Genomic DNA, 16,125 nt, shown 5'->3' with positions numbered 1-16,125 from the left:
TTCGCATATAACTGTTCATAGTTGTCTCTTATGACCCTTTGTATTTCTGTTGTATCAGTTCTAAGTCTCCTCTGATTTTACTGATTTGAGTCTCTTTTTATTCTTGGTGATTCTAGCTAAAAGTTTGTCAGTTTTATGTAGCTTTTCTTTTCTTTCTTTCTCTTTTTTTGAAAAACAAACAAACAAACAAACAAAGAAAAAAGTGAGTGGACAGTCTTCTTTGTAGTACTTACCACAATTACTAATTTTCTGTATTTTCTTAACTTGTATATCGTGTATGTGCATCTGTGTAGTGGTGTGTGTAGATTTCTTTCACTTCGTCTTTGGTGCACCAATCATAGATTTTTTTAAAAGATTTTATTTATTTATTTGACAGACAGAAATCACAAGCAGGCAGATAGGCAGGCAGAGAGAGAGGAGGAAGCAGGCTCCCTGCTGAGCAGAGAACCAGATGCAGTGCGGGTTCGATCCCAGGACCCTGGGATCATGACCTGAGCCGAAGGCAGAGGCTTAACCCACTGAGCCCTCCAGGCGCCCCTCATAGATTTTTTTTTTTTTAAAGATTGTATTTACTTATTTGACAGAGACATTGAGAGAGACAGAGAGCACAAGTTGGGGGAATGGCAAAGGGAGAGGAGAAGCAGGGTTCCTGTTGAGCAGGGAGCTAGGTGCAGGGCTGGATCCCAGGACCCTGGGATCATAACCGGAGCCGAAGTCAGATGCTTAATGACTGAGCCACTCAGGCATCAGTCATCACTCTTTTATTCATTTTTGAATTGTTTGTTTTCTTGTTGATTTGTAGGATTTACTTGTATATTCTGGATATCAATCCCTTATCAGATATATGATTTGCAAATATTTTCTCCTATTCTGTGGCTTATGTTTTCAATCTTTTGATAGTGCCCTTTGATGAGACCTGGGCCTTTTGCAGATAACCCAAGCACTTCCTGGGAGCTTCCGCTCCCCTGGCTGTGCATGAACAAATCAAGGTCTTGTGAGAAGTCAGATGTTTTGAAAATGGAACACGAGGGATTCCCATTCAGCCATCTGGGTTTGGCCATAAGTGTGGGTCACTTCCTTCATATTCCCTACAAGTGTTCAAAGACTTGGGTCAAACAGGAAAGGAGAGAAGAGAGAGCAGTGAACAATGTACCCATCAGTGACTGAGGAAACAAACCTGGGCCTTCTCTTAGGACTCAAGAAACCAGGGTTTACTGATACATGCTACAACATGGATGAACCTTGAAAACATTACACTAAGTGAAGAAACCACTAACAAAAGACCATTTCTTGTATAATTATGTTTGTATGACATGTCCAAAGTAGGCAAATCTATAGAGACAGAAAGTAGTTTTGTAGTTGTCTAGAACTAGTGGGATATGGAACTGGGTTAAGGGGAAATAGGGAGTGATTGCTCACTGGTATGAGCTTTCTTTTCCAGTGGATGAGAAGGTTCTTAAATTGATTATGGTACGGTAGTACAACTCTGTTTTGATATTGTGATTTATAAGAAATATATATTCGGTCGTTCAGATGACCAAACATACATTTTTCATATATATTTGGTCTTTGCCCACAGATCCTGGCTCCTGGCTCCCCTAACCCTTGGAATTTCCTAGGTGTTGAAAATGATGAGGGGATCTTTTGTTATATTAATGAAGGTAATGTTTGGATTGTACTCAGGGGCAGGAGCAGGTTGCCAGGACATCCAACCATGTGATTAGAGTGTTGGGTCAGTCCTATTCCCTAACCTTCAGGGAGGCGAAAAGGGCTGGAGGATCAGTCAGCCAATGGCCAAAGCCTTAGTCAGTCCTGAGTATGCAATGACGCCGCCATCAAATCCCAAAAGGACTGGGATCAAGAGCTTCAGGTGGGTGAACATACAGAAAAGGGGGAGAGTGGGGTGCTTGGAGAGGGCACGGAGGTCCTCTTTTCCCAGACCTCGCCCTGTGTATCTCCTCATTTGGCAATTGATTCATATCTTTTGTCATATCCTTTAATAAACTGGTAAACCTGAGTGTTTCCTTGAGTTTCGTGAGCCACTCTAACAAATTAAAGAACCTAAGGAGGAGGTTGTTGGAACCTCCAATCTGAAATTGGTTGATCAGAAGCACAGGTAACAGCCTGGGGCTTGTGACTGGCAACTGATGTCAGGGGTGACGGGCAATCTTGTAGGACTGAGTTCTTAACCTGTGACGTGTCATACTATATCTGGGTAGGTAGTGTCAGAATTGAGTTGAATTCTTGGACACCCTGTTGGGGTCTGAGAATTGCTTGGTGGTGTGTGTGTGTGTGTGTGTGTGTGTGTGTGTGTATCTCCCCCTGATGTTGAAACGGGGTCCAGGAATGCCCAAAGATCTGTGCATATACTAAAAGCCATTGGAAGGTGAATTGTATGGTTGTGTATTATACCTCCATAAAGCTTTTATTTAAGAAAAAGGAAAAAAAATAAGGGTTGAGGCCCCATAGATGATCCTTACCCCTCCCCCTGCCTTGGCATGCTGGTGCCTTCTTCACTTGGTGGAGAAGCGTGGCCGTGCCTGGACATGCTCACAGTGGGGGTGCTTCATGGTCAGCCCATAGATAGGGGTTAGGTCTACTTTCACACCGGCTGGCACACTGAACTCCAGCCGCTGCAGCAAGATAGCTAGGAAGAGGAAGATCTCCGACTTGGCCATGACCTCTCCTATGCACCGGCGCTTGCCCATGCCGAAGAGTATCACCTTCTCACTCAAGGTCTTATTGATTGCAGTGCCATCAGCGGTAAGGAATCTCTCTGGTCGGAACTTGGATGGATCTCCCCACACCTTTCTGCAAGAGGAACAGAGGAGATGGAATTTCTGGCTGGGGTGGGGGGACACCCTGGGAAGAAAAGCCTGGGGGGAGACTTCTGTGGGTGGCACAAGTGTTAGACTAGATTGAGAGTACTGAGAAGAGAATGGAGAGGAACCAAACTGTACTTTCATGCTTATTTCTTTTACAACGCTCTCTCTAAAACGATTGGTCTTGCAAATGGTGCTTTATCATATCTATTTGTTATTTTAAAGAAATAACACTTCAACTAAAAGAAATTAAAAGAAGGAAAACATGTCCAGCCTACTCAATATAAAGGGGAATCAGCAGTACAACCTGGTTTATGCTTTATTGTTTTCGAGTCATTGTTGACAGCATCCCTTTTCACACTCAGAAGTGCCTCAGTTTGGATGGTAAATTATATGGTCCCCCTACCTACAGGCAGAGTGGGATTTTCCAAAGAGAGGTCCCTGGGCCATTGACATCACAATTGCCTGAGGGATTCCAGTTTGCTTACCAAAGTGGAATCTTGGGGAATGAGGTCCCCTAATCTAACCAACCTTCTGGTCATTTCCTGTGTACAATGTTTGAAAAACACGGACCTATGTTTAAGTACTTACAACAGAGTCTGTATGGCAATTGAGGCCCCATTCCTTTATTTATACCCAGTTCCTAGGGGGACAAAGAGCCTTCCTGTCTGCTGAATCTCATGGAGTTTTCAGTGGGGGAGGTATACTCACGGGTCATGATTGACCTGCCACTGGTTTACAAAGACACAGCGTTCTTTAGGGATGTAGAAGCCTTTCAGTATCGTGTCCCTTGTTGTGCTGAGGAGGGAAGAGGTCTCTGTCAGGATCAGGGCAGGAACACTGGGGCATGTCTCTGGAACCTACTTCTTCTACTAACCGCTCTCCCCAACGCCAATAACTTGTCCACCACAGTCTCCACACTGGGAGGAAGTATCAGGAGCAGAGGAGGGTGAAACTGTCCTCCCCTTCCCTCAGCTCCTGTTCTTCAACTTCAGCAAGTGTCTACAAATTTTCGTTTGTGTCCAGCTGTGCTCTTGGCCATACTTTGGAGCCAAGAAACAGGCAGCCTGGGCTAGCCCTGGGGAGTTCCCACCCGGGCTGAGGAGTCGGGCCTTTTAGTCTGGGAATAACTAGACCAATGTTTGGGTAGAAGTAAATGTTCACTAACTCTCTTGACATTGTTAAAATCCCAGGACACGATCAAGGACAAATGACTGGAAGTCCTACAGTCTATCAGAGAGTGAAGCTGTGCCAGCTGGATGAGTCAAGAAAGCCTGCCAGTGAAGGGCAAGTTTGTGTCAGGATTGACCTTGGGTGAGGATGGGATTCTGGTAGCAGAAGAGGTTAGGAGGCATTCCAGGCAGAAGGTCCAGCATAAGTAAAATTGGAGGTTGACTGTGTCTTGCCAGCCAGGTCCACTGAGGCCAGTATGGCTGGGTTGAGAGTACTTGCAGGGAGGGAATGTGTGCAGAGGTGAAGGAGAACTGAGGTCAGGAGTGTGACTCTCTCCTGACAGCTGGGTGGTTTGATCATGGTTGGACTGCTTAGGGACAGCCTAGAGGCTGAGGGTCTGGTGACACGGCCAGAACGGAGGCCAAGGTCTGAGCCAGGGCCAGGGCTAAGAAGATGGGAGGAAGAAACATGGCGAGGACTATAATGGTGGTAGGGCAGGATAAGCTGGCCTTACCTGTGGGGGATGGTAAAGGGGACGAAGGAGGTGTGTCGGAAGAGCTCCAGGATGAAGGCCTCCAGGTAGGGCAGCTGGAGTCTGTCGGAGAGCCGGGGTTGCCGGGCCCTGCCAATCACTCTGTCTGTGGAACACAGACCAGACAAGGCTTAGGGATGTCCTGACTGCCTCCATGGCGTCAAAGTCCCCTATTACGTGGTACTATGCCTGTTTTATATGTGAGGCCCGCTAACGACCCTGCCTCTAGCACGTTCAAGGCAAGGGTGGGCACCACTGTATGTCCAGGCGTGACTCATAGTAGGCACAAAACAACTACATGTACATGGGAAAAATGACCTGGGGATCCCAAGACTTCTCTTAGCTCATGCATCTCAACCACATACCCAACTCTTCCTGGATCTTTCTCTGTATCTCAGGGTTTGTCACAAGATACATGATGCTCCAGGAGATGGCCGTTGTGATGGTGTCAAATCCTGGCCAGCATGGCACAAGGTGAGGAAGGGAAGAAGACAAGAACAAGAAACCAGCATTTACTAAGCATCCAGAACTTACACACCAGCTGTGGGTTTCTCTGCCCCCTTCCCCCTACATTCTCCAACCCCCATGAGTTTCTTGAGGGTAGAGACCCGGTCTCCTCAACACTAATTTGAATCACTAGTTTCAAGATTAGCTGCTGGCATTACAGGGATCTAGACTTACAGGATAAGAACCCTTTATTGTTGAGGTGGGGAAACTGAGGCCCAGAGGCAGAGAGGGGTTTAGCTGAATTTCCACTGGGAGTTTTTGGGCCCACCTGGACTCGGACCCGGAATATGGGCCAGGGGTCTGTATCCCACACCACCTGCTGTGTGGTTAGCCAATGATCGGATGGACTCAGGGGCCTGGCAAGTCTGTGTGTGGACAGTGGGTACTGGTGGATAGAAAAGGTATGGGTCTGGTTCCTACCGGCCCCAAAAATGTCGTTGATAATGTTGACGATCTTCTCATGGGGGATGTGACCAGCACTAGTTCTGGAGCCCTTCTCATTGTGCTTCAGGAGGGCGCCTGTGATGTCCTGAATGTTGCTCTGTGGGGACACAAGCTTGGGGCATCCTGGCACTTCCAGGTTGGACCTTGCCCTTCCCCCCATGGCTCTCCTACGGGGCCTCCAGGCAGTTAGCTGGGGTTCCAGGGGTAGCTGGTAGCAGCCCTGGGTGCCCTTCCTCCCAATAACCCCGGGGTCAAATTTCAAAGGAGGGCTTTGTAGGGGAGTACTGGGAAGCCAGTGCCACCTGAGCTGCGGATTAGCTTCTGTTTGGGTTCAGATTCCTGCAGAACAAGAGCCTTCTCCTGATAATAGCCCCCCACATTGCAGGTCTCTGCCAGGGCCTCATTCACAGGCAAATATCTTTGGGGCTTTGAACAATCCTGAGAGGGAGGCAGTTGGATGAGGAAATGGAGGCCCCAGAGGGAGAGGCATTGGTCCCAGGTCAAGCAGCTGATCCAATGCATTCCAGAGCCTTCCTGGGCCTTGGTAGCTCCTCAGCTGTGTGCGTACCTGGAGGCTGGGTGAGAGGGGCCACCCCCAGGCCCTGCAGGGTGCCCCCTCACCACCAACACCCTGGGCTCACCTCGTCAAAGTCCTGGTAGTGCTCCTGGACAATATTCTGCAGGAACCGAAAGAACTTCTGGTTGAAGGCCTTGAATTTCTGCAGGGAAGGGTTCGGCAGATACCGGAGAATGGGGAAGAAGTCCACAGGGTTCCCAGAGGAGGCCGTCTCCACAAAGTCATTGGTGCTGCTTATAAGGCTGAGCATCTCCTCACTGCTCTGAGGGAAGCGCTTCCCAAAGCACATGGCACCAATGACACTGGCCACGGAGAAGAGCACCTCGTTGTAGGGGTCAAAGCGCCCCGCCTCTGCCATCCGCTGCTGCAGCCTGCCGAGGAGGGCCTCTGCCTCCTTGCTCACGTGCTCTTCCAGGTAGCAGGTGCACAAGGAAGCCGGGTCTGACGCGATGGAGAAGCTCTTCAGGGCGTTCTGGGCCAGGCGCCTGCGCGCAGCCCACACTGGTCCAGAGTCTGGGTTGAAGGTCATGCTTTGGCCATCAGTAACCAGAGTGAAGCTGTAGAGGTCAGGCCGGCCCTTGAAATCATCCCCCTGTTGCACTAGGGCCTGCCGGATGGTGTCCAGGCCGCTGAGCACCAGCACGGGTGTGGAGCCAATGTGGATTTGCAGCACATCCCCGTATTGCTGGCTCAGCCTCGTCAGCGCCAGGTGTGGGGTCTTCCCCAAGGTCAGCACGTTCCCCAGCAAGGGCCATCCCCATGGCCCTGGGGGACTCTTCAGGCCTTTGGGAACCCGAGGCTGCCAGGCCCTGGCCACCCAGAGTACCAGGCAGAAGACGGCGGAGACCAGGAGCAGCTCTGTAGCTATCGGGGACCAGGCCATCTGTGCTCACTGCTGGAGAAGACGGAGGAGCCAGGCTGAATGTCAAGATGGAGCCTTTCATTCCTTCCTTCATTCACTTGCTCAAGCAATAAGCACTGACATATGTTTGGTGCTTGGCTCCCAGATGGACACCAGAAAGGCTAGGTGACACCCACCATGGGTCCTGTGTCATAGAAGCTCACCCTGAGAGCATTGCAGAATCTGAGGCTTGGAAAAGAATCTCGAAATGCCCAACCTGAGTGTCTGCACTTTGAGTCCTGACCCTCCCCTCTGCCCATCACTGCTGTCTCCAATTCTGAGGCTGGAGGGGAGGCAAATGACACTTCAAAACAGAGACGCACCCTTGCCAGCCCCCAGCTCAGGCTTATCCTGGGTATTATGCCAAAGGGTCCCTGCCAAGGCTGGCTTCCTGCCAATACCTCCTCCTACTCAGGGAACAGGTTGCTACGCCCACCCAGCAACACCAAGGAGGCGAAGGTCCCACCCAGGGCTGATACAAATGACTGGTGATGGCCCCTCTCCCAAGGCCTTCGTTATGACATCCAAGAAGAGCCTCTCCTCCCTAGCTCCTCACAGTCTTAGAGGCTGAGGTTGGGCTGCAGCCAGAGGCATGGCTGCCTTCGTGCCGGGTGGAGACCCTTCCCCATCTCTCCATTTGAGTCACACTAAGGGTTCTTAGAGATGCCCTGTCCAAGCTGCCAACTGAAAAATGGAGAAACAGGTCTGGAGCTGGGCAGGAAGGACTAGAACTCAGACCTCCTACACCTAACCCAGGGTCCCTTCATTCCTCCATCCCCACTGGGCCCCAGGATATACTGGGGAGGGGGGAGGTCCCGGGGACTGGAAAATGAGCCCAAGAAAGGTACCTGTAGAGGCAGGTGCTTGAGATGAGCAGGGTTGTGGAGGCTGGTACAGAGCTTCAGGCTTCGGGGGAGGGGACCTTTTATAAATACCACCCTCTGTCAGATTGGCCTGGCCACCCTGGTCACCTGATATGAAAGTCACCAAATGAAACTGGAAGGGTCAGCCCTTGGCCTTGGGCCATGATCCCTCAGCTCCGCCTACTACCCAGGGCCCAGGGCAGCCCTTCAGTGAGAATTGCTATGTCCCTAGAGAGGAATGCCCAGCTCTTTTCAGGGTCCAAGATCAATAGACATTTCTCTCTAGGGCAGGCAGGGTGCCAGGAGCAAAAGTCTCCTGGGTTGTTCCAGGCTCCTTTTCCACTGTCCCCATGAGGAGAGACCCTGTCCCTGAGCCCTCGGAACAGGCCGGTCCCCTCCTCTCAGGAACGGTGCTCTGTAGGAACCCTCTGGCCACCTGCAAAACCAGGTAGGGAACGGGCATGCTTCGGACACCTCTGAATTTCAGCCCAAGTCCTTAATCTGAAAACAAGAGATGAAAAGTACCCTGCATTCTAGGGTGACCCCCTCAGCCCTCCTTCCTCTTGGTAAGATAGGAAAAGAAACTTAAAATCAAATGAAGAGGGCGCCTGGGTGGCTCAGTTGGTTAACCCACTGCCTATGGCTCAGGTCATGATCCCAGAGTCTTGGGATTGAGTCCTGGGAGTTTGCTTCTCCCTCTGACCCTCTCCCCTCTCATGCTCTCTCTTACTCCCTTTCTCTCAAATAACTAAAATCTTAAAAAAAATCAAATGAAGAATATCCATGCTGTGGTCTGTTCCTCATGACAACTGACTTAGATTCTTCAAAACAGTCACTGTCATTAAAAAATAAAAAGTCCTTGGAGCCTGGTGGCTCAGTTGGTTGGGCGTCTGCCTTCAGCTTAAGTTGTGATCTCGGAGTCCCAGGATCGAGTCCCATGACAGAGCTCCCTGCTCCATGGGGAGCCTGCTTCTCCCTCTGACCCTCCCCCCTTTCGTGTTCTCTCTCTCTCTCTCAAATAAATAAATAAATAAATAAATAAGAAAATCTTAATAAATAAATAAAAAGTAAACAAATAAACAAATAAAAAAAGTCCCTTTCTACAATGAAGAGCCTAGAGACAGAACAACCAAATGCTATATGTAAAATTTTGCTAGACCCTAGACTTTAAGAAAAAATGTTTTAAAGCTGCAAAAGACAATTTTGCTAGACCCTAGACTTCAAGAAAAAAATGTTTTAAAGCTGCAAAAGACATTTTGGCACTTGAACATGGGCAGGGGATTAGAAAATATTATGGAATTAATTAATTAATTAATTTCCTTTAAAAAAAAGATTTAATTTATTTATGTGAGAGAGAGAGAAAGAGAGAGCATGTGCGCAACTGGGGAGAGGGGTAGAGGGAGAGGGAGGAGCAACGACTGAGGGGGGAGAGTTCCATCCCAGGACCTTGGGATCATGACCTGAGCCAAAAGGCAGACACCTAACAGGCTGAGCTACCCAGGCTGTCCTCATGTGAATTTTCTTAGGTGTGAACATAGCATTGCTGTTATGTGGGAGGATGTTGTAGGAAATCTTAGGAGATCAATGTTGTAACATGTAGGGGTAAAGTGTCATGATTTTTGTAATTTACTTTTTTTTCTTTTTTTCTTTATTTATCTGTCAGAGAGAGAGAAAGAGAGGGCACATGACATGGGGAGTGGCAGACAGAGGGAGAAGCAGGCTCCCCACTGAGCAGAGAGCCCACTGCGGGGCTCAATCCCAGGACCCTGGGATCATGACCCAAGCGGAAGGCAGAGACTTAACCGCTGAGCCACCCAGGCATCCCTCTGCAACTTACCTTTAAGCTATTCTGTTTAAAGATGAAATCAGAGAGGAAGACCAACCATAAGAGACTCTTTTTTTTTAAATTAAAGATTTTATTTATTTATTTGACAGACAGACATCACAAGTAGGCAGAGAAGCAGGCAGAGAGAGAGAGGGAAGCAGGCTCCCCGCTGAGCAGAAAGCCCGATGCAGGGCTCGATGCAGGGCTCGATGCGGGGCTCGATCCCAGGATCCTGGGATCATGACCTGAGCTGAAGGCAGAGGCTTAACCCACTGAGCCACCCAGGCGCCCCAAGAGACTCTTAATCATAGGAGACAAACTGGGGGTTGCTGGAGGGGAGGGGGGTGAAGGGGTGGGGGTAACTGGGTGACGGGCATTAAGGAGGGCACATCATGTAATGAGCACTTGGTGTTATATAAGACTGATGAATCACTGAACTCCACCTCTGAAACTAATAGTACACTGTATGTTAATTAATTGAATTTGAATTAAAAATAAATGATTCTGTTTAAAAGTGTATATCCATGTGCGTATGTATAGAGAGAGGAGAGAGAGTAGATACGGCAAATGTCAGCTGTCAAGGTCCTAGGGGAAGGTACACCAGCCAGCGTTCAGTGAAAGTAAAGGAGCTTTAAGGTAGCAAGAGGACTGTTGCTTGGTAAGGAGTTCCATGGTGATTCTCTCTCCTCCCCTGATGAAGGCAGGAGGAACTGTCCATCTCAAGGAGCCAAGTGAGGAGAGGCCAGGAGACCCTATAGCTCTGAGAGGAGGATACCTGCAAAAGGGGAGAATGGTCTCCCCCTCCCAGTCAGGAGTCCAGGTGGGTTGGAGAAGGGGGAGGGGAACTGTTCATTTGCATAAATTTGCATACCCATCACCTACTTTATAGAGCTTGATAGTCATGGGCCCATTGTTTTCAGAGCTTTACAGGTATGATCAAAAAACCTTCTCAGTAATCCTGTAGAATGGAAATTACTACTTTTTTGATATTACAACGGGGCAATAGAAACTCAGAGAAGTTGTGTAGTTTGTTCTAGGTTCCAGATCCCTGTGTTAGAGCTGAGACCCAGACCTTCAGAAGACTACTCTGGACCAGTGCTCTATGCCCCGGTTTGAAAAGCACCCCTGGACTGTGGGGAGGGGCTGACAAGATATGAGTCTCCTGAGAGCCAGGTAGACCAGGTAGGGATAGGACCTAGGACCTCGCTGCAGAGGAGAGGAGATGCCTTCCGGAGTGAGCTGGGGGGAGGGGGCGGGCAAGATGTCAGCCAGGGTCCATCAGGGGACTCTGTGATGTGGAGGACAGCTGGGACTCTAAGACACTTGATGAAAAGCTGTCAGTGGAACATCTGCTACGTAAAGTCATCCTTAACCCAGAGAGAAGATACACAAGGTCAGCCAAATAAAAAGAGATTGGCTTTTCCTTCAGCACCCTCCCCGTTCACTCTCCCTTATGGAGAGGCCAGCAAGGTGGCAGGGGCAGTGAAAGGAAGGAGTACAGAAACAGAGCCAATTCCTCCCCTTCCTATGGAGTCTGGTTGGGTCCGCAGGAGGCTGGGAATGCACCCTAAATTGGATACGAGCAGCCAATTTTGATTTCGATTGGCCTGGGCTCTCTAATTCCGGAAAATGAGAAAGCTGTGGGGTCAAACTGGGCTGAGGTCAAGGGGCAAGGTTGGGAAGTCTGATAGATCTGCAGAGCATGTTTGAAGACCTTGGCTGAGAGAAAGGACAACTATTTCCTGTTTCCAGTAGAGATGCTACTGGGTTCAGCTCTCACAATAAAATGATTGAGGTCGGAGGCTAGGCTAAGCTTTGTTTACAGAAAACGATTTCTCTCTTTCTGTCTGTGTCTCTCTCCCCCAACCTCCTTCCCGCCCTGCCTCCCCCCTTCCTCACCCTCGTCTCTACCTCTGTCTCTTACTCTCTCTCTCTCTCTCTTGCTCTCATTCTTCAATGAACTGAAGTCCTACTTTATTCAGATCTCCTTGGCTTTTGCCTGATGTCTTCTTCAGGATCCCATCAAGAAACACACCACAATATAATGAGTGGTCATGTCTCTTTAAGCTCCCCTTGGCTGTGACATGTCTCAGACTATCTTTGTTTTTGATGACCTTGACAGTTTTCAAGAGTACCTGTCAAGTGTTCTGTAGAATGCCCAGTACAGAATTTGTCTGTTTCTTTCATGATAAAGGTTATTGGGTTATTGGTAGGAAGACCAAGAAATAAAGTGCCATCTTAGTCACATCATGTCAAGGCTGTATATTGTCAGCCTGACTCAGGATGGGTGATGTTGGCCTTGGTCAGCTGGCTGAAGTAGTATTTGTCAAGTTTCTGCATGGGGAGTCACTCCTTCCTCCCCTTTCCTTACTGTGCTCTTTGGAAGCAAGTTGCTGTGAGCAGTCCACACCTATGGAGTGGGGACCCCCAAGGAGGGGGGACTGCTTCCCCTCCTTGAGGATGGAGTATCTATATAAAATATTTGAACTTGTGCATGACAGACTATCTTTATTTTTAATAAAAATATTTAAACTTTTGGGGCACCTGGATGACTCAGATGGTTGAACATCTGCCTTCAGCTCAGGTCATGATCCCAGGGTCCTGGGATCTACCATGTTGGGCTCCCTGCTCAGCAGGGAGTCTGCTTCTCCCTCTCCCTCTCCCTCTGCCTGCCACTCCCCTGCTTGTGCTCTCTCTCTCAAATGAACAAATAAAATCTTTAAACATAAATAAAGAAATAAAACTAATAGATTTAAAAAAAATAAAAATAAAAATCTTAAAACTTTTAATTAAGTTATAAGATCTATTCAGAAAAGTGCAGCTATCATGCACAGCTCGATGAATTTTTACAGATTTAACAAAGCCACATACCTAGCCCTCAGATCAAAACACAGAACATTACCTACACCCTAAACCCTCCCCAAGTGTAACCACAACCTCAATTTCTAATAGTGTAGATGAGTTGTGTCTGTTTCTGGTCTTTAAAGTTTTTTTTATTTATTTATTTGACAGAGCGAGATCACAAGCAGGCAGAGAGGCAGGCAGAGAGAGAGGAGGAAGCAGGCTCCCTGCTGAGCAGAGAGCCCGATGTGGGCCTCGATCCCAGGACCCTGAGATCATGACCTGAGCCGAAGGCAGCGGCTTAACCACTGAGCCACCCAGGCGCCCTGTTTCTGGTCTTTATATAAATGAAATCATGCTGTGTGTACTCTTTTTTTGGTCAAGGAATTTTTTTTTTTTTTTTAAGATTTTACTCACTTTTTTGTTAGAGAGAGAGAGAGAGCCCAAGCAGGGGAGTGGCAGGTAGAGGGAGAAGCAGACTCCCCATGAAGCAAGGACCTCACTGCATTCCCTCCCAGGACCCTGGGATCATGACCGGAGCCAAAGGTAGATGCTCAACCACTGAGCCACTCAGGTGTCCTGGTCATGGAATATTTTTTTAATTAATAGATTTTTAAAGAAGATTTTATTTATTTATTTGAGAGAAGGAAAGAGAGACTGAGACAGATTGAGCATACAGCGGAGGGGCAGAGGGAGAGGGAGAAACAGGCTCCCTGCTGAGCAGATGCAAGGCTCTATCCCAGGACCCCAAGGTCATGACCTGAGCTGAAGTCAGATGCTTAACCAACTGAGCCACCCAGGCACCCCTTCCACATCTATTTGTATGTATTTCTGCTATGTATAGACCCATGAGTAGGCATTCTAGATCAGAGGCTAGACACATATCCAGTGCTAGTAGATTCTACCATAAGATTTTTCAGCGTTCTTGAACCATAGATACACTCACATATGAGGGTCTACGCCTCCCATGCTCACTACCATGGAATATAAATATTTGTATGTATGTATATATACATATATATATTTAAGATTTTATTTATTCATGATGGAGAGAGACAGCAAGAGAGTGAACACAGGACAGGGGAGCTGGAGAGGGAGAAGCAGGCTTCCCACTGAGCAGGGAGCCCAATGCGGGGCTCGATCCCAAGATGCCGGGATCATGACCTGAGCTTAACAACTGAGCCACCCAGGCGCCTTACCATGGAATATTTTTAATATTTTTCATTTTATCCATTCTGGAATTTGTATTGACTACTTTCCTTTTTAAAATCCCTCAATGCTTCCCATAGATTTCAGGATAAAAACCAAACTCCTTTGCTTAGCACCCAAAGGCTTCAGCAGTAGCTCTTGCTCCCCTCTCTGGCTCTGTTTGCCCCTGTGACCCCCCGCACCACCCCCCATCGTCTTCTCCATATGTTGATCCCTTTGCTTGAAACTCAGTCCCCCACCGAGCATTCTCTGGCCTGTCATTCTATACCCTGCTCAACTGCCACCACATGGCTCCTCTGAATATCCACAGACTCCACACTTCCCTCCTTGACAGCACTCTCATGCTGCCTCCCCCTTTGGACTGTGAGCTTAAAGGTCAAGATAGCCTCAAGATAGCCTCTGCTTCTCTTCTTATCTCCAGTTCCTAGCACTGGAACTGGCACACAGCATGAATTCAGAACAAGATTTGTTGAATAAGTTAGCGTGCCCAAGTAAGAATGCTCACCGGCACAAGAGCTTTGTGAAGACTCTGCTTTGGACATTTCCTACGTCAGTTTTATGAAACTTGCAATAGTCCTTACGGTTAAAACTGATTGAGCACTTGCTGTGCCCTAAGCTCTGTGCTGCGTGCTTACGGTGGGCTGTCTCTGTTCTAGCTTTGTAGCAATCCTATCCTGAGGAGAGGATCCCAGGGGAAACAAGCAGGGTGTGGCCAAGGTTAAGGTGAGCGGAAGAGTAAAGGGCACTCCTGGGTCACTCCAAGAATTTATTCAGTGCATACCCCTTGTCGGCTGCTGTTCAGCCCTCGGTAATCGATAGCCCCTTTTCTGTTCCTTGTGGGGTGAGTCCTTTGTGCCTCTCATCACTCCAGTCTCTCTTCTGCCATGGCTCTGCCACAGGGAGCTTCAGTTTTGGGTTGGTCCATTGTCTAACCCAAACTTCAGCCAGGACTGTGGGCTCCTCGACAGCAGAGCATTTGTCTCTGTGCCCAGACCTGGCAGAGAAGGAGGACCTTGGTGGACACAGGTGATTAAATCATTAAATCTAGGGGATCTTGAATCTACGAGATATGGACCTGGAGCATCAGTCCTGGACATCCATCTTATCACCTGTTGCATGTGTCCACCCCGAGACTCCCCTCTCACAGCATCCTCGTCGTGCCCAAATGAAGCATGTCACTTCCCTGCACACACACTTTCCCTCTGATCGTCACCCCAGCCAGAAACCTGGGAATCCTGGAAGTCTCTTTCTTTCTTTCTTTCTTTTTTTTAAAAGACTTTATTTATTTATTTGACAGAGAGAGATCTCAAGTAGATGGAGAGGCAGGCAGAGAGAGAGAGAGGGAAGCAGGCTCCCCCCTGAGCAGAGAGCCCGACATGGGACTTGATCCCAGGACGAGATCATGACCTGAGCCGAAGGCAGCGGCTCAACCCACTGAGCCACCCAGGCACCCCTGGAAGTCTCTTTCTATCATTCACCACCAGCAGCCTTCTCAGGATTCTATGGTTTAAATACCTCTTGGGTCTCACTCCTCTTCATTGCTGTGGCACGGTCTATGGAAGGCTGTCAGAAATGCTTCCCACCTGGACTTTGGCAGGAACCTCCTACTTGATCTCACCACCTGCAGGCCAGTGTTATCTGATAGAGCTTTCTGGGGGGCTAGGAATGTTTTCTGTCTGTGCCATCTGATAGTGTAGTCACAAGCCACCTGCCGCTATTGAACACGTGAAATGTGGTTAGTGCAATTGAGAGCCTAAATTTGAATTCCAGTTAAATTTTCTGAAATATTTTATTTATTTATTTGACAGAGAAAGAGAGAGAGAGAGAGCACAAGCAGGAAGCCTGGTGTGGGACTTGATCCCATGACCCTGGGATTATGACCTGAGCCGAAGGCAGAGGCCTAACCCAGAGCCGCCCAGGAGCCCCCAGAATTAATTTTAAATTGAAGTAGTCACACGTGGCTCCTGGCTGCCCTGTTGACCAGTGCAGTACTTGGCTCCCTCTCCAGCCCACCCCTCCAGTCCCTGCTCCATCCACACTGCCACCGACCTGAACTTGCAGAACTGAACATCTGAGCACATCCTGGGGCACCTGGGTGCCTCAGTCAGTTCAGCGTCCACTTTTGGCTCAGGGCATGGTCTCAGGGTCCTGGGGATCTGGCCCGCATCAGGCTCTCAGCTCAGTAGGAGGTCTGCTTCTCCTTCTGGGCTCTCCCTCTCTTTCTCTCTCTCAAATAAATAAACAAAATAATTTTTAAAAATATTTTATTTATTTATTTGACACAGAGAGAGAGATCACAAGTAGGCAGAGCAGCACACAGAGAGAGAGAGTGAGGGGGAAGCAGACTCCCTGCCGAGCAGAGATCCTGATGTGGGGCTCGATCCCAGGACCCTGGGATCATGACCTGAGTTGAAGGCAGAGGCTTAACCCA

General features: G+C 48.6%; 1 protein-coding gene across 2 annotated transcripts; it reads right to left on the bottom strand.

The window, feature by feature from the left end:
- Window positions 1-2,399: 2,399 nt before the first annotated feature.
- Window positions 2,400-15,765, bottom strand: LOC122893016 (cytochrome P450 1A2-like). 2 transcript variants are annotated; one of them, XM_044229778.1, is made up of 8 exons: window positions 15,750-15,765; window positions 7,944-7,967; window positions 6,120-6,919; window positions 5,455-5,575; window positions 4,893-4,982; window positions 4,510-4,633; window positions 3,534-3,620; window positions 2,514-2,811 (listed from the first exon to the last, which is right to left on the bottom strand). In XM_044229778.1, exons 1-8 carry the CDS (start codon window positions 15,763-15,765, stop codon window positions 2,514-2,516), a joined length of 1,560 nt encoding a protein of 519 aa, XP_044085713.1. The 2 variants fall into 2 exon arrangements, with proteins under 2 accessions (XP_044085714.1, XP_044085713.1); XM_044229779.1 differs by lacking the exons at window positions 7,944-7,967; window positions 15,750-15,765 and adding an exon at window positions 7,805-7,855 and having other exon boundaries at window positions 2,400-2,811; window positions 6,120-6,950.
- Window positions 15,766-16,125: the final 360 nt, after the last annotated feature.

This window comes from Neovison vison, chromosome 13 (genome assembly GCF_020171115.1).
Source record: "Neovison vison isolate M4711 chromosome 13, ASM_NN_V1, whole genome shotgun sequence".
Taxonomy (NCBI): domain Eukaryota; kingdom Metazoa; phylum Chordata; class Mammalia; order Carnivora; family Mustelidae; genus Neogale; species Neogale vison.
This window is presented reverse-complemented; position numbering and strand designations above follow the sequence as displayed.